Genomic DNA, 24009 nt, shown 5'->3' on the forward strand with positions numbered 1-24009 from the left:
TGTATGGTGCTGAACAGTAAGCAGTAAGGAAACAGCAGTAAAAGACAAGCATTCTGTGATCCATACAGAACAATGGAAATAGCCACTTTATTGTTCGGAGCTATAGGTTTTTGTCTGACCTCCTCTGCCCAGCTGGGGTCACCAGTTAACATGTGTGATTCAGTTAATTAGGGTTTTCCATCTCTTTTGCTCCCTCTTACTGCAGAGAAGGAGAATTCAGGTCTGTTTGATAAAAGGGCTTCCAATCTCAAGATTGGGAAGGGGCTAGATTTTGGATCGTCTGAGAAAATGTTGCTGTCCAGGTAACATGATGTCTGTCTTAAAATCGCTGAGTGGGAAAGGACTCTGGCTGGGGCCTGTGAGCTCAGTGTTGCCTCTAGATCCTCTAGGTTGTTTAGATCCTCAGCACCCAGGAAAAATGACAGTGCCCAGGCTCCATTCACAAAGGACTCTCAAACTTGTTAATTATCCATTTTCAGCTGTTTGGTTATATGTCTGTGCATCTGAGATAGCCAGCATTGATGGGGAGCAAGCATCCTCTAGTTCTCCACTGTCTGCAGTCTGCCTAAATTTAATAGAAAATCATTAAAAAAGCAAAGTTGTGCCTGCAGCTTTTCTGCATTTATAAATACAGTCATGAGGTCCAGGGTGCAATTGGGAGCCTGCAAGTGTCTCTGGAAACCTAGGTGTGTCAGCATCTTCTTGCTGACAGAAATCAGACCTCATGGCTGCAGGTAGAATGCAGAGGACCCAGAGGAATGACAGCCACTGACACGTGGTGAACAAATTACTAGGAAAGGGGCTCAGGCTCCTAGGCCCTGGTGTGCTATACTGCTGCTCTGCTGGAGACGCCTGCGGGCTCAAGCTAAATACACATCTTGCTCATATTACATCTTGTCCAAGTAAGATTTTCCATTACCACAACATAGGAGACGTTGAGGGCACCGTGACTGCTAAAACCCTACAAGACTGGTTGTCTACACTTAGCGCTGCCAGGGTCAGAAAGTCATCAGCCTATGATTGCGTATAACTGTTGGCATTCTTTTTTTCAGCTTTTTTTCAGGCATTCAGTGAAGTCTGATTAGGTGTGAGTCATGGCCTCACCTTCTGCTCCACATTCACTTCATAATCAAATCCTGTTGATCTTGCTGGACTTTTTCCTCTTTATTCCTTTCGCCACTTACATTAATTCAGTTTCTTACCAACTCTCACCTGAGCCATTGCAGCAGCCTCCTCTGGGATTCCTGCCTCCAATCCTTCCCCCAGCTTTGTGGTTTGTACTTGCTGGGTTACTTTTCTTTTTTTTCCCTTATTTATTTATTTGCTGCGCTGGGTCTTCATTGCTGCGCGCGGGCTTTCTCTAGTTGTGGCAAGCAGGGACTACTCTTCATTGTGCTGTGCAGGCTTCTCATTGCGGTGGCTTCTCTTGTTGCGGAACATGGGCTCTAGGCGCACGGGCTTCAGTAGTTGCAGCACGAGGGCTCAGTAGTTGCAGTGCATGGGCTCTAGAGCACGCGGGCTTCAGTAGTTGCAGTGCGTGGACTCAGTAGTTGCGGCTCACAGGCTCCAGAGCACAGGCTCAGTAGTTGTGGCGCACGGGCTTAGTTGCTCCGCGGCATGTGGGATACTCCCGGACCAGGAATCGAACCTGTGTCCCCTGCATTGGCAGGCAGATTCTTAACCACTGGACCACCAGGGAAGTCCCGGGTTACTTTTCAAAAACAAATCTATCCAATAGCACAGGGAACTATATTCAATATCTTGTAATAATATATAATGGAAAAGAATCTGAAAAAGAATATATATATTGTTAATTATCCATATATATATATTCAGTAATATATATATTACTGAATCACTTTTGCTGTACACCTGAAACTAACACAGCTTCGTAAATCAACTATACTTCAGTGAAATAACAGTAACAACAAATCTATCCGTGCAGCTTCCCTGTGCTAAGAGCTCTTCTTTGTCTTTCCTTCATGTGGCATTCAGGGCCATTTACAGTCAAACGTAAACTGCCTTTCCAGCTCTACCTTCTGCTTCGTCCCATCATGAGCTCTTCGTTACAGATTTTCCTCTGAGGATGCTGTAGTTGTTCCCCTCTCTGTGGCTTTACACATACTATTTTTTCTGTCTAAAAGGTACAAATCCCCGTCATCCTTTAATAGCCAGTATAATAAATGTTACCTCATCTCTGAAGCCTTTGAGCCCCCAGACTCACCACTGCCATTTTTTACATACAGTATGTTGTTACAATCATTTGTTTGTCATTTCATATGAGATTACAAACTTCTTGAGAACAGGTTCTGTGTTTTATTCATCTTTTATGCCCAGCATGTACCATGATGCCTAGAATATGGTAGGCACTCAATATATACTTATCAAATGCATGCAAGGCAATGTAGAATTCTGCACCCAGACAGCTTTATGGTCTAGCAAGGAACGTAAATTACTTCATGACACTACTGCTCAAAATCGAGAAGTATCATGAGAGGCTTTAATATATACATACATATGGTTAAGTCGCAGACTGAAATACTTGTGTGGGGAGAACCATTTGTAACTGGAATTATCTTTTATTGTGGTGAAATACATATAACATAATATTTATCAGTTTAGCCATTGTAAGTATACAGTTCAGCGGCATTAGATACAGTCACAATGTTGTGTAACCGTCACCACTGTCTATCATAGGATTTTTTTTTTTTTGGCCACACCCGGTGGCATTTGGGATCTTAGTTCCCCAACCAGGGATCGAACCTGCACCCCCTGCATTGGAAGTGTGGAGTTTTAACCACTGGACCGCCAGGGAAGTCCCACCACTGTCTATCGCCCAGATTTCTTCATCATTCCCAGTAAAAACTTTATACCCATTAAATAACTCCCCCATTTCCACTCCCCCCAGACCCTGGTAACCTCTATTCTACTTTATGTCTCTATGAATTTGCCTATCTTAGGTACCTACTATAGGAGGAATCATACAATATTTGTCCTTCTGTGTCTGACTTATTTCATTAGGCATAATGTTTTCAAGGCTCATCCATGTTGTAACATGTATCAAAATTTCATTCCTGGGGCTCCCCTGGTGGTGCAGTGGTAGAGAGTCCGCCTGCCGATGCAGGGGACACGGATTCGTGCCCCGGTCCGGGAAGATACCACATGCCGCGGAGCGGCTAGGCCCGTGAGCCATGGCCGCTGAGCCTGCGCGTCCAGAGCCTGTGCTCCACAACGGGAGAGGCCACAACAGTGAGAGGCCCGCATACCACACACACACACAAATTCATTCCTTTTTATGGCTGAATAATATTCCATTGTATGTATATACCACATTTTGTTTATCCATTCATCTGTTGGTAAACACTTTGTTTCCATCTTTTGGCTAGTGTAAATAATGCTGATAGGAACATTCAAATGTCTGTTCCAGTCTCAGCTTTCAATTCTTTTGGATATATACTTAGGAGTGGAATTACTGGGTCATAAGGTAGTTCTATGTTTAACCTTTTGAGAAATCACCAAACTGTTTTCCCTAGTGGCTGTACCATTTTCCATTCCCACCAGCAGTGCATGAAGGTTCCAGTTTTTCTACATTCTCATCAGTGCTTGTTATTTTTCTTTTCTTTTCTTTTTTTTTTTTGCGATACACGGGCCTCTCACTGTTGTGGGCTCTCTCGTTGCGGAGCACAGGCTCCGGACACGCAGGCTCAGCGTCCATGGCCCACGGGCCCAGTCGCTCCACGGCATGTGGGATCTTCCCAGACCGGGGCATGAACCCGTGTCCCCTGCATCAGCAGGCAGACTCTCAACCACTGCGCCATCAGGGAAGACCTCTTTTTTCTTTTTAAAATTTTAGCCATCCTAGTGGATGTGAATGGAATTATCCTTTGCTTATGCTTCAGATAATTGTCTTGCTAATTGGGTTCTAATTTGCTTATTGACCATTGGTGACCATTAATAAGTTAGACTGTTTTCACTTTCCAAATCTTGTATTTAACGACAGAAAACCAAATCCTGATCAAAACTTTCATGCATTGGCACTTGTTTGCAGGGCATAAGTCCTTTCTTAAACTTGGAAATATAAGCAGAAAAGCACTTCTTAGTTTCCTAATTATTCTTCCATAGTACTTGTTATAGAGCAGGCAGGGATCAAAGGTCTGTTAATGTTTGATCTGTTCACATCAGAGAGTTAAGTGGCTATTATCTTGTTAGAGTGACTAATGAGAGAGGAAAAGCCAATTGCCCACTTCGTGTTTTCTTACCCTGGCAATCATGAAGTTCCTTCTCTCTTCAGTCATAAAGTCTCCTTTTTACTTGAAACTGCTTGTGTATGTATTTTGGGTTCTTGTTTGTTTGTTTTTTAATTTTTTTTTTTTTTTTTTTTGGCTGCACCATGTGGCTTGTGGGATCTTAGTTCCCTGACCAGGGATTGAACCTGGGCCCTCCGCAGTGAGAGCATAGAGTCCTAACCACTGGACCACCAGGGAATTCCCATGTGTATGTATTTTGCCTCCAAATCTAGAACTCTATTAGATGGTAGTAGTGGAACTAGAAGTGGTCTTGAAACTTTTTTCAGTGTAAGAGATTGCTTTGAGAGAGGTGTGGAGTTTCAGAGGCCATGTGAAAACATACTGAAAGGACAGGAGTTGAACCTCTTCTGGCTAGAGCAGAGTTGTGTTTGAAAACCATGAAAACAGTAGCAGCATGTATACAAAGTTGCTCAACCCCTTACCAAATTCTTGTATTCAGGGAGCTTTCTTAAAATTTGTAAAAAGTACGTGGGCATCAATACAAGAGGTAATTATGACAGGGAATATTATATCGATTCATTCTACAGACATGTGCTGAGCAGTGTGCCATCTTTGCCCTCAAGGAGCTCACGCTGTAATACAGTGAGGGGGGGCAACCTGTAAACAGATTATTAAAATAATACAGTGCATCTTCCTGGTGGAAATATTAAAAACCATGTGAAGGAGAAAGCAGTAAGCTTTGGGAGCTTGAAAGACTTCACAGAAAACGGAGTGATTCCTTTTCTATAAAATGACAGTAACACCCCCTTTTTAGGATTATTGTGAAAATTAAAGAGATAACACATATAAAGTTTTTAATATAGTTTCTGGCACATGGTAGGCATTCAACAAATGTTAATTGTTAGCTAATGTTATTATTATGGAGAGGTTTTATTGAGTTGATGAATGACAGTATATCCATTGATTGCAAGCAACAGAGACTGCAGCTAATTTAAGCAAACAAAGGAGTTCATTGGGGGCTAGCTAAAGCTCACAGAATGGAAAGGAGAGTTTAACAGCAGGCCTCAGGAAGGAAAGATACAAGGAAGCTCAGGGATCCTAGTGTTAGTAATAGGAATTTAGTAATCTCTTTGGGATGATCCAATTTTAGCTGTCTTTTATCTTTGGATGTTTCTAGTCAGAAACAAGTCTCATTAGATTAGCTTGGACTCTGGGCCCCTCTCTGTGATGAAGGGACATGGTTCTAGGATCAGCAGCCTACTAACTCATATGGAGTTGGAGAGGAGTAGGAAGGCTCTATAAGGAGGGGATGCTGAGAGAGTGAGTGATTTTCACCTTAGACAGTATCAGAATACTTGCAAGATCTACTGATCCATTGAGGCTGATGATGTAAGCAAACAGGCCAACCCATGGAACGGCCTCTGGGTGTTTCTGTTGGCCATAGAGTCGACTGTCCTGGCTTGTGACCAGTGCCAACCCAATGTGATCATTCCAGTCTGACATTCTTCATTGAAATTCTTCTGGTTTCTTCATGTTTATTAAGTACTGTAGCTAAAACAAAGACTCTTGACTATTACAATAATAGAGGAAGGAAAACTTTCTGAGCTTTGTATATTGCATTTCTTTTGATGTATTCAATTATGATTACCTTTTCACATTTCTCATTTATCAGCTCATGATCAGGGATTTGCTCTAGGTCTTAATTATGACCACATAGTCAGACCCTTCCTTCATCCTGTTACTTATTTATTTATTTTGGCCTAGACATGCTACTGTGCATCTGACCTTGTTGAATCTCATCTCAGTTTCTAGGATGATTTTTCAACACTTCAGGGTCATTTCCATTTTACTTTTGTTTTCCATCATACTGAAATTAGCAATTTTTGCTTATGTGATTCTCCATTTCTGATATGACTTATCAGAAGCAGAAAGGTGTGACAGTGTAGAGAAGACACTAGATTTAGGTACCAGCGGAGATAAAAATTCCAACACTGCTAGCACACAAGCAGGGTGTGACTTTGGGGCAAATAACTTAGCATTTTCGAGCTTCTGTTTCCTTGTTTATAGAATTGGGACAACAGCGCATGAGACTTGTCCTGTGGGATACAATCAAAAACTTCGGAAATCAGAGTAGATTAGAGCTATCTCCCTCTTAGGTGTATGTCTTGGCATGGAAGAAAATGAACTTGGCATGATAGTTTGATTTTCCCAGGACCTTAATGTACCTCATCAGCTTCTTTTCAAGGTGATTACAGGCTTACTGATATGTTTGAATGCCTTATTAAGAGGGTAAATGACTGTAATTTCCAAGGACAGCCATCTCTTGTTTTGCTATTTTCCAAGCCTGAGGAAAAGGCTCCTGTGCTTTGTAACCATTTAGAAATTAAGGTTGAGAAAGTAACAACCATGTACCTTGTTTTTCAGGACCTTATCAAGCTATGCAGATCTTGAATATTCAGATCCCAAGCAATAAAACTGGGACTTTCAAAACACATAAATAAATAAATAACTAATAAGGAAGAGTATTTTTAAAGGCATTTCAATGTAGCAAGCCTCTCTGGTGCATTAAAAGTTTGAAGTGATTTATTAAAATGAGATGTAAGGATTATCTCATGCCTTGTTTAGGTTGGCTTTTCATCACAGCTGGAACATGCTATACTCATATGTTCACATCATTTTCTAAAAAAAGGAAAAGAAATTGTCCATCTTTTCATATTTTATTATTTTTCCTTTTCTTTCTTCTTGGTACTAACACAGTTTTCTCTGGACCTACCAAATGCACACACACGCACACACAGAGTTTTATTTCTTGTATTTTGTGATCATTGCTGAGAGAGCCTCAGTAGATCTTTTAGTCATAATGCGAGTGAGTTACATGCACACGTGTATTTGGTCTCTCCATGTGCCCTTCTCTCTTTCTGTCTACTTCCACCCGTTTCTGTGTATTTCATATAATATTGCACAGTGAGCTCATTTCTAACATTAAACTTAAATAGACTGGCTGGGGCTTCCCTGGTGGCGCAGTGGTTGAGAGTTCGCCTGCCGATGCAGGGGATACGGGTTCATGCCCCAGTCCAGGAAGATCCCACATGCCGCGGAGCGGCTAGGCCCGTGAGCCATGGCCGCTGAGCCTGCGCGTCCGGAGCCTGTGGTCCGCAATGGGAGAGGCCACAACAGTGACAGGCCCGCGTACCGCAAAAAAAAAAAAATAGACTGGCTGATGTTCAGTGCACACTAGTTTATTGCCATGCAGTGACTGTGTAGCCCATGGTGTTGACATTGCAGAGTGTTGCTGATGTCATTACTAACCCCTAGAAAGACAACTAAAACCTGACCTGCCATCTTTTGTGCTGCATTGTAGCCTTATGGTGAATTTGATACATTCCTTATGCTTCAGTCAGCAACTCTAGGCACGCTTTATCATTCACTCATTGCAACAAATCCTTATTAGCCCTGTTAGCAGCTTTGCCTCAGTAGCCTTAAAGTTTATTCTTATCTTCATTCTCATCAGTTCTTGTGTTACCCATACCAACCTTCTTCCATTCTCCCCTCCTACACCATAATTATACTTTTTTCCCTCCAGTTTACCCAGGAGTGGGGCTTAGCTTATGCTAGAAATGTATGACGTATTAGTAATTGGCCACTGATCACCCATCTCGTAGCCCATCTCTAGCGACCATTGTGATCAGGAGTATCTGCATTGTGTTTACCCAAGACCGTGGTAGCATTCGCCCAGCCTCTACAGGTAACCTGAGGTATAGGGCATATGAAAGGGCAGCCACATTATTTATGGTGTTTGTTCCAACATAGATAAGCAATGGAATTGAACTGCTCTGTATTCTAATCTTGACCCACTATTTCCTAGCTGTATAACCTTAACCTTCCCAAACACCACTTTCCTCTTCTCTAAAGTGGGGACAGTAATAGCACCTATCTCAGAGAGTCACTGGGAAGGATTAAGTGAGCTCATATGTATAAAGCTCTTAGCATAGTTCTTGGCACATGGTAAACAGTGAATTATGGGAACTGTTTCTGAGACACTTTTGTAGACTGGGGAGAGAGGAGGCTTTTCAGAAGATATAATTTGTAAGTTATGTCTTAGAGGTTAAGAAGGAGTTAGCATCCCAGTGGATAAAGAAGGGAGAGGGATTCCTGGCAGCAGTGTGCTTGAGAGCTATAAGAGCGCATGACATGTTTGTGGAAATTGCACATAGTTTACTCTGACTGAGGGTGAGATAAAAGTGGGGAGGTGGGAGGAGGTGAGGCAGGAAAGATGACCAAGAACAGATCACGAAAAACCTCACGGAGCTCACAGAGGAGTTTAAACTTGATCCTCCGTCAGACCCTCCGTCCACATAATCTGGTTCCTCTGTTAAGCAGTCACGTAAATGTCTTTAAGAGCAGCAACAGGGAAAAGGGGAAAGAGGGCAGCGGATTGGCCTCAAATGAACTGGCATCTCTTTAAAGCAAATATTCCTCCTTGAGAATACTACATTAGTTAAACATGTGCCTTGCAAGATTCATTATTGCTTTACTTGTGTTCCCCGTTGGTTGTCTCATTCATTAATCTGCTGATTAGTAACCCTGAACTCTTGTGTGCCCCACTCCCTGACCATTTTTGCATTCCCTTTTCAATATACTGTGCTGGTCCCCCTGGGATGTAATCTCCAGGACCTGTCCCTGGCCTGCTCATGTTTGTTTCCTTTGCCCCTGGTGCCTGCTTCTGCTATAACATCTGTAGTATGTGTTAAGTAATCCTTAAGGTAACATTTTTATTATGTCATAAAAAGTGCATGGCAAATATATTATAACTTGTGGACTTTGTTTAAAAATGAACGGATAATTTATTGAGTGTGCCACATGAGCCTTGCTCCCCTCCCCATTTCGGCCGAGACTTGCTGCTCGTTTAGCCTCGCCTCCTATTGAGTGCTCCCACCCTGTGACATGCTAGGAAAGCAGACCCATGGTTGGCTAGAAATGACATCATAGTTTATGTACTCAATAAAAATTTAATTAAGTCATTACAGGAATTGCAGTCATCATTTAACCCTCTGATTTCTTCTGTTTAGTTTATTATTAAACATTCAGTAATACCAGTCACTAAATCCTGATGGCTTATAAATATCTGCATGAATTTTAATAGCTTAAATAAATGGGAAAATATGAGTAACTGATATACAAGGAAACTTTTCCTTGTGGTGGTGCTATATGTATGGGTTTTGTTTTGTTTTGAATAGATTTTTTAAATTAATTAATTTATGGCTGCGTTGGGTCTTTGTTGCTGTGCATGGGCTTTCTCTAGTTGGCGGTGAGTGGGGGCTACTCTTCGTTGCGGTGCGAGGGCTTCTCATTGTGATGGCTTCTCTTGTTGCGGAGCACAGGCTCTAGGTACGCAGGCTTCGGTAGTTGTGGCACACGGGCTCGGTAGTTGTGGCACACGGGCTCAGTAGTTGTGGCTTGCGGGCTCTAGAGCACAGGCTCAGTAGTTGTGGCACATGGGCTTAGTTGCTCTGCGGCATGTGGGATCTTCCTGGACCAGGGCTCAAACCCGTGTCCCCTGCGTTGGCAGGCAGACTCTTAACCACTGCGCCACCAGGGAAGCCCCTTATATATGGTTTTTTAATAAAAAGAAAAGCATTATGGAAAGGATAAGAGTTTAATAAGAGAACAACCCAATGCTAACCGGGGAGAGTTTCTCATCCGGTTTGTCCATCTATGTATTCATGGGCAGGGTGCTCCATATGGAATTATCTGGCAGTGAGGACACAGAACCTGCGCACCAGCAAACAAAAGCTTAAGTGAGGGAATAAGATCCCAACAGAGGTTCACCAGAGGGAATATCCAGCTCCCCTTGGCTGCTGGGCTGGCTAGAAGGGCCCTTCAGGGCGAGTCCAGTAGTTCAGGAAGCTGCTCTCACTTACCCTCACCTGTTGCCTACAGATCATGTGTCTGCACTGATGGAGCTTCCACCCTCTTCCAGGAAGGGCCCTTTTCATGATCTAATCCAGCCTGGGTGATGATATCTGAAAACCATTTCTAGCTGTGGCAGCTTGCCATCTCTTAGCTAGAGGTGAGGGGGAGAGGCAGCTTATAGGTCACTGGAGTTAGAATATAGGACCAGGAGGCAGAGGATCCTTGCTAATAAGGAATTCTACTCCTGCTCTCCATTCTTTCTGGGCAGTAGCCAGCCAGAATGCAGGTGCATCCCAAGAGGAGAAAGTATGTTTGTATGTAAACGAGCCTTGTTGGAAAGCTGGAATTGAAATTTGCAGATTAATGTGTTGGTGATCTCTGGAAATGCCCTGCAGATGGTGAAATAGGGAAAGCGTTCATCCAGAAACCAGGTTCTTGTGACCTGCAGAACAAGTCCCTTCCCCTTTTGGGTCTCAGTTTACCATTTCCTCAAAGGGATGAGCTAGGTGATATCTGAGGGCCTTTCCAGCTCTAAAGCTTACTGGCTTGATGCAACACATAAGCCAGCTCTGCTGAGCAGGTTCAGTGAACGCTTACCTCTGAGAGATGCTGCCTTTGTGCTTGACTTCTCTGACATTGTCCTTTTGTGGCTCTGGTTCTTCTTGCACAGTTAGGAGAACGACTAGTATGGGAGTAGGGAGAGCCTCAAGATGGGCATCAACAGATCTGGGTTGTAGTCCCATCCTCTCATTACAGAAGGAATTAACTCTAGCTCTGGCTTGTTCCTTGATTCTTCTTTTACCTTAGCCCATTCTGAAAGATGGTGCAGTAAGAAGTTTGGCAGTTCTGAAATTTCAGAAACATGGAAGGTACTCAGCAGTAAAAAAGAGGAAACAAACAAAAGGATATTATTGGATAGAACACACTATGTGTGGTACTCAGGCCTTGTGAGGATTCAGTCATCAGCATGCCAGTCTTAAACCCTGCTCTGGCCAGGCCCTGGCCTAGGTGTCAGGCGTGCTGAGATTCATCAGACAGAGTTTCTTAGAGGACCTTTGAGCAGCTCACAAACTAGTGGGAGAGGCAGGTACAAAAACAACTCTAAAGTGTGTTGTGCCCCCAGGAGAAGTGTAGACAGAAAGCTCTGGGAACACAGAGGATGGATGGCTATTTTGGCCTAGGGTGAAGGTGGGGTGGGAAAGGTCATGGATTTCATAAACAGCTGCATCCAATCTCACATTTTCCAGTCTTGAGCTTCACAGTTCTCTTTCCCTTTTTGAAAATTGTCCATGACTATAAAGTATTGGAGCTGGTTTTAGTTTTATATAAACAAACCAGAAGGTATTACTCATAATTCCTTGCATTTGCAGAGCACTTTGCAGCTTACCAAGGCTTTCAGTGTACATTGTGGAGTGAATGAATGAATGAGTGAATGAAGTACATGCTAATTCATTTGCTCTACAAACCAGCTCTCTGTATAGGGCATTTAAAAGACGAGGACAGGGCTTTCCTGGTGGCGCAGTGGTTGAGGGTCCGCCTGCCGATGCAGGGGACACGGGTTCGTGCCCCCGGTCCGGGAAGATCCCACATGCCGTGGAGCGGCTGGGCCCATGAGCCATGGCCGCTGAGCCTGTGCGGCCAGAGCCTGTGGTCCGCAACAGGAGAGGCCACAACAGTGACAGGCCCGCATACCACAAAAAAAAAAAAAAAAAAAGACAAGGACATAGAGTGGTTACTTGACTTGCCCAAGATCACGTCCTATGTATACAGCAGAATTATGACTTGAACCCAGTTTTCTGACTAAATCCAGATCCTTTCACTACTCCTTTCTGCCCTCCTTCAGAGACCAGTTATGAACAACAGGATGAAATCATTCAGTATTTGATTTATTATCCAAAGTAAAATTATCTTCTTGCAGGCAGGAACCTGATGGAATGTCAGGCACATGGACTTTGAATTCAGACTGACCTGGAGGATTTATCACTAATTTTCTGTGGGATCTAGAGCAAGTCACTTCACCTGTTTGAGTCTCAGTTTTCTGTGTCTTTAAAAGCATGACTATAGCATATCTGCCTCTCTGAGCCCCGGTGACAGAGGAGATGATGTCCATAATTTCCCATTTCCAGTGTTCCTGCCCATTCACCCTCCCTGGCACTCCCCATTTTCTTTCCTGCCCCTGCACTTTGTACAGCTTATTCCCTGTGTCTAGAATGTCCTCTTTCCTCCCCGCAACCCTCTCTTGTCAGATTCCTCCTCCTCTGAGGTCCACTTAAACATTACCTCCTAGAGAATTCTTCCCAGCCCCACCAAGTGGAGACCATTATACTAAAATGTATTTATCACTCACCACCTTTGGGATAGAATTTGAGGCAGTACGTTGCAGTGTGATTATTTTCTACATGTCTGTGTTTACTAGACTGTGTGCTCCTCCAGTCAAGAAACGTTTCTTTTAATTTGTGTTCATAGTATCTAGCACAAAGCCCGACGCGTAGTTGGGGCTCAGTTCATAAAACTGAGTTACTGCTTTGTATAATTTGGGACCAGCATCTAAAAGAAGCTGTCAAATTGGGGAGAATCCTGACAGATCAGGGAAATGAGGATGGACTGGCAGTTTGACCTGTTAGGGGCCCTCTTTCTCTGTTCTGCTAAGTTAAGAGCCAAAAATCATACTTTTTGGGTTTTTCCTTTCTTTCATACTTTTGTTTTTGCCATTTTGTTTCTGTAGGTTAATTCCTATATCCTGAAGAAGAACATGATGCTTATGACAAATAATTTCTATGTGGCAATCTTGGGATATGATGAGGTAAGCTTATTTACCAAGCCTTAGGCAGAACAGTGGCCTCCCCCAACAAAGGCATTTGATGAGAGCCTCTGAGAGAAGCTTCAGGGGCCACCATCACTGCCTGCCATTATGGCTTAGTATTTTACTGTTTCCTCACCTTCACTGACTCAGCAACTAGAATGAGTGTGCCCAGCAGTTTGCCTAGCACTTGAGAAAGAAAGCACTAGGTAATATGGTCAGATCATTCAACTAGTTGGCATTTATTGAGTGCCTGTGGAGTGCTGGATGGCGGGACAAAGGCAAATCAGTCACAGTCTCAGCCCCAGATGCGTCCAGAGAGAGGAAGACATGCACACATCAACATCATGGTCAAATCACACACTTCTTTTTTGGTTTAATTATAAAAGCAATACATACTCATTTGAAAAATACATAAAACTGTGCATAAACGGTTGAAATAAAAAATAAAGGGGCCCTTTCCTCTCCTGCCCAATTCTCTGTCCCAGAGGAAAACTTTCTTAATAGTTTATTGGGTGTCCTTACAAGTGTTACCTGTGCACACACAAGCACCTATGTATTTATTTTCTTCATGCAAATGTAAGTTACACTGCATATACTACTATTCTGCAACTTGCTTTTTTCACTGAGCAATATATCTTGGGTATCCTTCTGCATGAGAACATTTAGATCTATCTCATTTTTTATTGTAAAATTTACATAACATAAAATTTACCATTTTTAAGTGTACATTTTAGTGGCATTAAGTACATTCACATTGTTGAGCAGCCATCACCACCATCCATCTCCAGGACTTTTCCTGATCTTCCCAAATTGAAACTCTGTACCCGTTAAATACTATTCTCCTATTCTCTCCCCTGCACCAGCCCCTAGGAACCACTCTTCTGCTTTCTGTCTCTATGGTTTTGACTACTCTAAGTACCTCATGTAAATGGAGTCGTACAGTTTTTGTTCTTTTCTGATCGGCTTATTTCACTTAGCATAATGTCTTCAAGATTCATCCATGTTGTAGCATCTCTCTCATCTTTTTCTCCTCAACTGTTATAGAAATTTCAGACACATGGAAAAGGCAAAAGAATGGTGTAATGAACCTGTATGCATACCACCAGGATTCATCATACCTCATCTTTTTAACAAACCATGTGCTTTTCTATTCATTTTGTGGTTACCTGCAGATTTAATGCAAGCATCACCCCTTCTGGGACACAGGCCCAAGAACTTCCCCCCCAGGCCCAAGGCCTTCTGCCCTTCCTGGGCTCCACAGCACTTGCTGCATTAGCATTAACTGTCACCCCACTGGGTGAGGATTTCTCCTGTGTAGTTACAGTGTCTACTCTGTATTTCTGTTGCCTGGCATGGGGCTTGGCACATGGCAGGTGAAGAGTGAAGAAGGGAAGAAATGCATAAAGGATGAAAGTAAGAAACTAGAGTTCAGGCTGGAGGAAATGTTATCAGCCTGTAGATAATAATTAAAGCCAGGACATGAGCTTACAAAAAAATTAAGTTAAATGATTTGCTTAGGGTCATAGGACTAGTTAAAATTGAGGTTTCCCAATTCCCAGTCTACTAAATATCCTCAGTTATAAGAGAGCAATTAAGACTGCATACTGCATACATCATTAATTCAATATGAGCTTTGTGGGGTGGGAATTGAGAAACACTGCTTAAATCTATGCATCAGTTGTTAAATTAGATACATTCTGATTTCAGAAACCTTACAGTATATAAAAGAATGAGGCTTAGAATTGAAGAAATATAATTTTCTTTCTCTTAACAGTTGTTTGTGGTCTTTATTGCAGATGGCTCAGTTGTTTCCTTTTACCCACATTAATAAAGATGTTCTGTCCCCCCATGCCAAATCCATCTTGGAGAGCCATCTTAGAAACATGCTTGAGTGCAAGAGTCACCTGGGGTGCTTTTAAAGTCTAATTATTGAGAACTGCACTAAATATTCCAATTCAGGGCTTCCCTGGTGGCGCAGTGGTTGAGAGTCCGCCTGCCGATGCAGGGGACACGGGTTCGTGCCCCGGTCCGGGAAGATCCCACATGCCGTGGAGCGGCTAGGCCCGTGAGCCGTGGCCGCTGGGCCTGCACGTCCGGAGCCTGTGCTCCGCAACGGGAGAGGCCACAACAGTGAGAGGCCCACGTACCGCAAAAAAAAAAAAAATATATATATATATATATTCCAGTTCAGTGGGAGTGGGGCCTGGTGTTTCAACAAGCACACCAGGTGACTTTTCAGAGTGGGAAAGTTTGGGAAATAGACTAATTACCTGGGACACTTTAGAAATACCATTATTTGGGCCCTGTCCCTCAGAAGTTCTGGATTTAACTGTAGGTGGGCATCTGTAGTTTTAGAAGTTCCCCAGGTAATTTATAGGTATAATTCTGGAACAGCTTTTCTTATATTTTAGTGTGCATGCCGATCATCTGGAGTCCTAGGTAAAATTCAGATTCTGACCCAGCAGGTCTGAGGTGAGGCCTGCGATTCTGCGTGGCCCACGAGCTGTAGGGGATGTGCAGCCATTCTGCAGGCCACACTGGGAGTCACAACGTTCTAGAGCTGTGCTTTCCAGTACTAGCCACATGTGGCTGTTTTGATTTAAATTCATTAAAATTGAAAATGCAGTTCTTCAGTCACACGGGTTACGTTTCAGGTGCTCAGTACTTGTTTGGGGCTAGTAGTGGCTACTGTGTTGGGCAGTGCAGCTGTAGATTGTTTCCATCATCACAGGAAGTTCGATTGGACAAGTGCTGCTCTACAGCACCCTGTTCCTAGAATCTTGCTTGGATTGTGCCCCAACGCTGAACACTTCTGGAACCTTCCTGTTTTCTACTACATTAGGTCCAAATTCCTCCATGGAACTTGCAGGCCTTCTGTGAACTGTCCCCATTTGTGACATGTCCTGTCCACCTTTATCTCCCATGGCCCTCCAGTGTGTAGCCTTCTTTCTGAGTGAGACCATTTGCCTCACTGCTCCACAGATATGCCGTGTCTGATTGAGGCTGTCCTGGACAACCAGGTGTGGGGGGCAGTAGCTGAGGCTGTCAGCTTTGAACCTGAGGATTTCAGGGTCTCACACTTGGTAGGCATTCTCTCTGTAAATGTTCAGTGAACTAATATTATTCTCTCTTGCTTAGAATGTCCTGTAGCTCTCCAAATAGTCTCCATTCTTAAGGCCCCCTTCTCCACAGAGCTTTCCCTGACCTCTCTAGGTCTGTGTTTTTTCACCCTGAATTTCAATATCCATCCATCCATTTAACAGGTATTTATTAAGTGCCTACCATGTGTGATGCACTGGGGATATGCTGGTAAATAAAACAAACATGGTCTGATTCTTTCCTACCAGAGCTTATCTCTTAATGGAGAGACAGGCGGTAAATAAGTAAACAAGCAAATAAATATCTAATTACAAATAGAGCACAGTGATAGAGAATAATGGGGTGGGTGTACTTAGTGTGGACTGGGAAGGTCTCTGAGGAGTTTTCATAGACGCTAAGACTGAAGATTGAGGAACCAACCATGTCTTGACTATTCCTCAGAGTCTCCTGTACAGATTAGCATTTGTTCATTCTCCAGGATTTAATTCTGTGCTGCTGTTTGATGTGCTCTAGCTTTGTCCCTTCAACTAGATGGCAAGCTGCTTGTGAGCTGTGACCGTATCACTGTGACTCTGTGTTCTTACCATCGTGCTAAGCACGTAGTGGTGTCAGATCAGCCCTCACTGAGTGAGGCTCCACCACTTTAAACTCTTAACTATAACCAGGGTCCTCCGGGGCCAGGACAGTCCCTTTGGCTGCCTCTCAGTTACTCTAGATCTAGGTGTCTCAATTTCCTGAAGGATGCTTTTTTTGTATCGTGAGGGAAAACAAGTAAGCATCCCAGTAGATTGTGGGAAAATTGCTATGCAAACTAATTTTTGCCTCCTAGGCACCCCTTTTTCTTTCCCACTTCCTCTCTCAGACCAGTTTGTTTTCACTGACTTACTAGAAGTGTGGTGGAAAGAAGGCAGAAGTTGGGTTCGTTGATTTATTCAGCCATTTGTGTTGCACTCCCACTCTGTGCCAGGTACCGCATCCTGACTAGAGCCAGTCAGCATCATCCCTTGACCTCACCAGTGCATTCTGGTTCCAAATCTACCACCAATTAGCTAGAGAAGCTCTAAGCCTCAGTGTACTTACCTTTCCAATGAGGGTAATAGCATCTGTTCTTCCTGGCATACCTCGCCATCAGAGCCAGGTGTGTGAAGGAGCCCTGACAGTCTGGAACAGTCAGGTTGCTATCATTGTTAATCTGAGTTCTGAGTCATCCTTTTCCTTCTGACTGATTATGGACTTGGCCCTTCCCAGCCATCTAACCCATCGCCAAGGCTGCCTGTTTGCAGCAGGCCGTGGCTCCCGGGGCTTTTGCTGTCCTGTGCTCTGGGCTTATTTTCTAAGTCCTTATAACACTCGCTCCCACTCGTGTTCCCTCTCGTGTAGCGTATGTGAGTCGCTGCCAGCAGCACTGCGGCATGTGCCCAGGGCACTTCAGACACAGGCAGGCTGTTGTGTTAGCAAATAGCTTGGAGAACAGTGATGTGCCTGAGCTTGTCCTTGGCTCCTGTCCCCATCTGCCAGAAGAAGCTGGTTTTCCCGACTCAGCCATTGTGCCAGGACAGTCTCTTGGAATTGTAGGGGTGTTTAGCAGGGGGCATTTGGGACAGGTGGACAGTTTTTCCACCAAATTGTCAGTACCCCATACTGGACATGGCCCTTCCTGGCAGCAGGCCTAAAGCCAGACCTCATGTATTGCAGTGCCTCGGGGGCCAGACCACAGCATGACATCGAATAAGTGATCCTGGCTCTTTGTGTAATGATTTATCACTTACACAGCCTTTCATGGCCATTGTCTCTTCTCACAACTCTGTGGGATAGGTTTTAGTTTGCTTGTTTAGGTTGTGAGAAACTGAGGCTCAGGAAGGGCTAGTGGCTTTCCAAAGGCCACATAGCTATCAAGTGACCGAGCTGCCATTTGAACTCAGGTGGTCCGATCCCCAGATCTCACTGTTGTTTCAACTGTATTCACAGCTGCATGCCAAAACAAGCTCCTAATCTTTGTACCTAGCATAGTGCACTTAGCAAAACACCTGTGTGTTATCTCTTATCATTCAAAGGTGCTGTAAGTAGGGCAGGCATTTTAGTCTCTGTTTAATAGATGAGAAGGTCAAGACTCAGCTTTATTAAATTGCCCACCGTCTCTGAGCTTGGTACTGGCAGGGCCAGGACTTGATCCCATCTTCTAGCTGACTTCCAAGCCCCAGTCAGCACTTTGTCTGGTTCCGTACACTACCTTGGCACCTGGACAGAGCAACTTCTCAGGGCCTTTCCCTTTAGTCACCCTTGCCCAGGAAGCAAGACCCTCCTCTCTCCCTCCTCAGAGCTCCAAGTTAGAAAATGGCCCTAGTCCAGGATGAAGGTCTCTGTGATATTTGGGCTTCCCAACAGAGCTCTCTCTCCTCTGTGCCAGGACGGCCGACATTAGGCACACACAGGCTCTGAGCATTCCCCTGGGGCCTATGGCTATCCTGCCGAGCAGCCTGTTCCTCTGCTTAGGGAGAGGCTGGGCCAGCCATAGCCAGCCCAGAGCTGGGTGACAGTGAGGCCAAGGTACCTGGCTCTCATTGCTAAAGAGCTAGCTGCCTTGCAGATGTGTGTCCTTGGACCAGGGGAGAAGGTGCAACCTACACTCACCTCTGTTCTTGGGAAGAAATATATACTCACAGTACTCCACGCCCATTCCTTGTGGACGGCAGTGGAACCACTGCTGCTCCCATCTCTCTTCTCTGCCTCTCAGGTGTTGCCTGGGCCTAGGCAGGCTGTAGAGGGAGTTGTGGCCTAGGAGGGTCCATCAGACATGTGCCCCATCTTTGTATCAACCTTATTAGCCAGTCACTTGGCCCCCCTGGGTCCCATGTTCTTCTCCTGTATAAAATGAAGGGGTCAGACCAGATGCTCTCTGAAGACCCCTTCCAAGCTCTACCAAGTAGCTGCCCCATTCCTCTCTCATGGTATCTGTAAGGTCCCTCTGAGCTGATTTTGTGTTGCTAGCGTGTTCACAGTATCCCCAGCTTTTGTATCCTGGCTCTGCCGTATGCCCCAGAAGAACAGTTGTGCTGTGTATTCTAGGGGGTCCTTTCAGATGATCGTGGGCTGGCTGCTGCCCTCTGGAGAACCTTCTTTAACCAGAAATGTGAAGACCCTCGACAACTTGAATTGTTGGTGGAGTATGTGAGGAAACAGGTGAGCAGTCCTTTCCCTCCCCTCCAGAGCCTCCTGGACAACAGGTCCTTCCTGAGGTCTGTGGATGTTGGACTTTCAGAGGATCATGAGAGGTTGAGTTCCCAGAGTCCAGTCTGAGGGAATTCTGACCAGATCATGTCAGCAGTGGGCACCGATCAAGAACACCTTCTGTGGATCCAGCCATGAGCCAGGTCAGGGGTCAGGGAGTAGGAATAGAAGAATAAAGGGCACCGAGAAGTCTGCTGCTTTTATAAACCTGTTGCCTCTCGTTCACTGCACGTTCGACTGTCTGCTGTGTGCGCAGTGCCGTACTGATCCTGGGCACACACAGTCCTCCTGTAAGATAGCAGCATGGGGTGCAGTAAAGCTCCCCTTAGGTACCCACTCTGAGCCCCAGGATTCATGTTTCCAGCTCCTGGCTTCCAACAGGATTGGGCTCCAGGCAGCATTCCACAACATCCTGTAAGCCTCTTCCCACTGGGTGCTATCTGTCATCAAGCAGAGTTCGCCTGGTTCATTCCTCACCCCTCTGGCTGCCCAGGGCTCCCTGACACGAAAGCTTCTAAGAGAAAGCTCCAGGGTGAGGACTGCTTAACTACATAGTTTTCCTCGAGCCCAGGAAGAATTCACTCCTGTGCTCTCTGCCCCCGGATCCTGTACTGATGGGAAATCCATACATTATAGATGAGGGAGAGCTGAGTGGCAGGGAAGAGGCACATGTAGGCTTTCCCAGGGTCTCCCAGTGAGTCAGGCTGTGCAGCTGGTCTAGAGCCCCCAGCTGGGTGATTCATGCAGCCACTAGAGGCCTCAGCTGCTCCAGACCGCTCATCAGCTCAGGCTGTCCCATGAGTCACACCTTTGCTTCACGGGCCTGGCCCCTGGAGCCAAAGGGGCCTCACCTCACAGTTATTCTCTTATTCACCTGTGTCACGGCCTTCAGGCCTCCAACGGCCAGGAGAGGGAAGGCCAGGCTCTGGCTCCAAGGAGAAGACAGGGCCAGCAGGCCCAGCTGGTTGATTACTGGAAAACTACATACTAAGGCTCTTCAGAGGGTAGAGAACCCCAGAAGCCAGGACTGCTGTTTGACCGTTCTTCAAATCTGCCAGATCCGGGAAGAAGGCACTGTGGCCAGAGGACCCCACCCACAGAGAATTCTGAGACTCACACTGTTGACTCGACTCGCCCTCAGACAGGAGTAGCAACTGGCAGAGCAAATGCTGTGTTTTCTGAGAGACGAGCCCAACTTTTCCATCTGCCGCGGTGGGCTTGTGCCAGGGGCCACAACAAGGGCACAGCTGGGACCTCTCTGAAGGCCCTGAAGGAAGGGGCTGCCACACCAATAAGAAGGCCCAGATTGCCCCAGTGAGAGGCAGGCACTAGGAAAACAGTGATGGAGCTCTTAGGGAAGCAGCGAGCTCTGATGGGGACCCAGTTCTGTCAGCAAACCTTTTGAGCACCTATTCTACCAGCCTCTCTGTTGAGAAAGCAGAAATTAGTAAGACCCAGTCCTGCCCTCAAGGATCCAGCTCATGATTTGGCAAGGAAGCCAGTCAGGCACAAGGCTAACCCTGGAGTAAGTCAGTCTGCAATGTATACAGGCAGGAGCAGAGTCTATGAAAGGCTAAAGAAAGGAGGGACTAAGTCTGAGCGAGTGGATCGGGGAAGGCCAGGAGGCTAGTCCTGGGCCATGATGCCAGTTGGTCTGGTAGATGGCCTGAGGCCCAGTCAGAGATCATGCTGAGATTTTCAACCCAGGAGATGGGCATAGTGGTGGCATTAAGGACAGAAATGGAGTAATTGGAAAGAGGAGTGGCTTTTAGATGAGATAACAGGTCAGTTGACCTCCTTGCACTGGAGACATGTGGAAATCCAGACCTGAGGTGTGTGTAAGAGACTGGGGGTGAGTGTGAGGGTCTGCAGCCTAAAAACAAAGCAGCGGAAGTGAAGGAATTCTTGGAAGAGGGAGTCGATGCAAGGCCTAAGATGAGGACTTTGGACTCCTGCCACCTCTCCTTTCCCCCCAGTTGCCTTCTTACCCTCAAATGGAGCCTCATCTTTCTGAATCCAGTGCTGACTCCTGCTCTGATCCAGCTCTCGCCCTAGAGTTTGCCTGTGCACTTGAAAGCATTTGTCCTTATTCATCTCCTTACCAGCAGAAGCCTGGGAATCTTCCCAGAGGTGGCCTTTATCGCCTAAGACTTGCCACTTGTTAGAGCACCTGCCTCTTGCAAAACTGCCCGACCACACCTCCCTGCGCTGCTCCTGTTCTCCATCACAGGTGTCCCCTCTCCGCATTGTTCAGGGGGATAAACTCCCTCAGTCATCCTAGAGGGGTGAAGCTGGGGCCCACTAACCATGGGGTCAGGGCCCACTAGAGGACAGTAGAAGCATACACATTTTTTTTTTAAGTTCCAGTGACTAGCAGTGTCCTTCATCCTGTGAGGTACACGTTACTATTATGGGCCCCTTTCTCAGACAAGGGAACTTAAATCTCAGAGAAGGGAATTGGCTCACCTTGGGTAACATCGCTACCCTGAATGGGCAATCAGACACACAGTTCTGGTCCACAAAGTCAGGGCTTGTGTGTCAGACATTTGTCCATTCAGAGGCACAATGGGGAATTCCCTAAAGCCTGAGAAAGCTTCCTTAGTGACTTGTTTCTTCGAACCCCCTTAAATGAAATAATCCGGGAGATCAGAGACCACTACCCGTGCCCCCCTGCCCCCACCCGCCTCAGGCTTGGGAGCTGGGATGGTCAGTAGCCCCTCGTGCCCCCGCCCCGTTCTCTCCTTTGGGAGGCTGGTTCCTTGTGCCATCTCACGTCCATCCTGCCCTTGTCCCTTTCCTGTTTCCTGTTCTTCTGATTGCAGATACAGTACCTGGACTCCATGAACGGTGAGGATCTGCTTCTGACAGGGGAGGTGAGCTGGCGCCCTCTAGTGGAGAAGAATCCTCAGAGCATCCTGAAGCCCCATTCCCCAACTTACAACGACGAGGGTCTTTGATGGGCTGGTCCCTCCAAACAGCTGGCCAACTAGCTCTGAGGAACTGCCAGAAGAGAGGTGGCTGTTTGGCCCAGGAAGTGGCCTGAACTGACCTTTGAAAAGCATCTGTCAAATACCTGGCCCCATTTGTGTTGATTTTCCTCTTAGTACGCCCAGGAGTCTGATTGGGTGGGGTACGGTGCTGGGAGAACCCTTAGCCCTTCTAAGGTGTCCTCTCCCTCAAGAGAAGCCCTGAGAAAGAGCTCCCCTGCCCACACTCCCCAGGTCCCCTCTAGGAAACATGCGATTGACAGCTTTTCCCAAAGGCCACAGAAGGGAATGGGGGTAGGTTAGAAAGGGGACACCCCCTCCCCCCGCAAGGGCCCACTGTGGCCTAGGAGCAGTTTGTAATGCTTCTGAGTCGAGACGGGTAACCACGCTCTGTCCTCCGGCGTTGAGCTGTGGGGTTGAGTTGGCCATTAAAAGAAACAGAGACTTCTCTCTGCCATGGCTCTTTATTCCTGGGTCTTTTAGAAACTTACCTGGGATGGTGGATGCCACGAGCTGAGGAGCACTGCCCAGCTCAGTTAGAGACAGGGAGGCGGAGAGGCTCAGGGGGGTCTCTGCTGCTGCTTCTGCTTCCAGCTCATGGAGATGTCACTGTTCTGGCCAAGGTACAGCCTTCCAGGCCACGACCTTGGGGACCCAGGAGGCCTCTATGGCCAGGGGGCTTGTCACATCCTGAGTCATTTGGAAAGAGGCCTCAAGAGGAAGGTCCCTTTGTCACACACACTCCCATTGAACTGGGTGAGGAACATGCTGCCTTTTCCTCTCTTGGCTCCCCCTTATACGAGGTACTGGGGAGAAGGGGAGAAGAGGAGAACACACTCTTCCTGGCTTCGTTGCTCCGCCCCAGGACCCAGCCCTGTGCCCAGCCTTCCACCCGCTTCCCAACTCGAGGAGCATGTGCTGCAGAGCCACCTTGGTCTGGGCACTTGAGGACCAGTCCCCTCCTCCCTCTGAGTGTGGGTCATCTCTGGGGGAATTTTCTTTAAATTGAAGAAAGGGGGCGGAGAACCATATTGCCCCTCCCCCCATCAAACTTCCTTCATTTAACTTGCTATAAAATGAGTCATATAAAGAAACTCTATAAGGGTGAGGTATATCTCACTTTTGTGAAAACATTACAAATCAAACCACCTTCTCTGAGTTTATTTAAGATGCTTTTGTTGCACAAGGAGCTCTAGAGTGAAGCCTCCTGTGTGTGTGAGATAATAACACCTTGTAACTCATTACAGCTGGGCACTATTTACATAAACCAGAGCTGGGCCAGGCAGGAATTTGCTGATTAATTTATTTTTAATGGAGTGAAGTATACCATGCACCAAAATAAACTTTACAGTGTGTACCTAACTGCTCCTGGAATGGATGGAAAAATTAATGGAACAGATTTGGCTCTCAACTCTACACATTAATTTATATATAAAAGTTATTTGAGCCTTAACCCATTTGCTGCCCAGGGCAGCTCCCCAGCCACAGATCCCAGCCTGCAGCACCAGTTCAGCTACCGGGCTTGCTTTAGAATCATGGCATCTCAGATTGGAAGGACCGTTAGCGGTCATTTAGTCCAGCCCTGGTCCAGAACTTGACGCCGTTTCTCAACATCCCAGTTGCCTATGTTCATACGGGCCCTATATGAATACCTCCAGCAGCAGACAGCCCCCACCTGCAGAGCCAAGTCCTGTCTCCATAAGAAGAGTAATCACCAAACACTGCAACTTAT

At 45.9% G+C, this 24009-nt stretch overlaps 1 protein-coding gene across 1 annotated transcript in view; it reads left to right on the forward strand.

Annotated features, from left to right (window-relative positions):
• Positions 1-22723, forward strand: part of UQCC1 (ubiquinol-cytochrome c reductase complex assembly factor 1) — an 89601-nt gene extending 66878 nt beyond the window's left edge. Inside the window, exons 8-10 of the mRNA XM_060030917.1 lie at positions 12886-12963; positions 19129-19242; positions 22113-22723. Coding sequence (XP_059886900.1) covers positions 12886-12963; positions 19129-19242; positions 22113-22247 — 327 coding nt within the window. The 3' untranslated portion in view covers positions 22248-22723. The remainder of the gene's footprint in view (positions 1-12885; positions 12964-19128; positions 19243-22112) is intronic.
• The last annotated feature ends 1286 nt before the right edge of the window (positions 22724-24009 follow it).

This window comes from Delphinus delphis, chromosome 15 (assembly GCF_949987515.2).
Source record: "Delphinus delphis chromosome 15, mDelDel1.2, whole genome shotgun sequence".
NCBI lineage: Eukaryota > Metazoa > Chordata > Mammalia > Artiodactyla > Delphinidae > Delphinus > Delphinus delphis.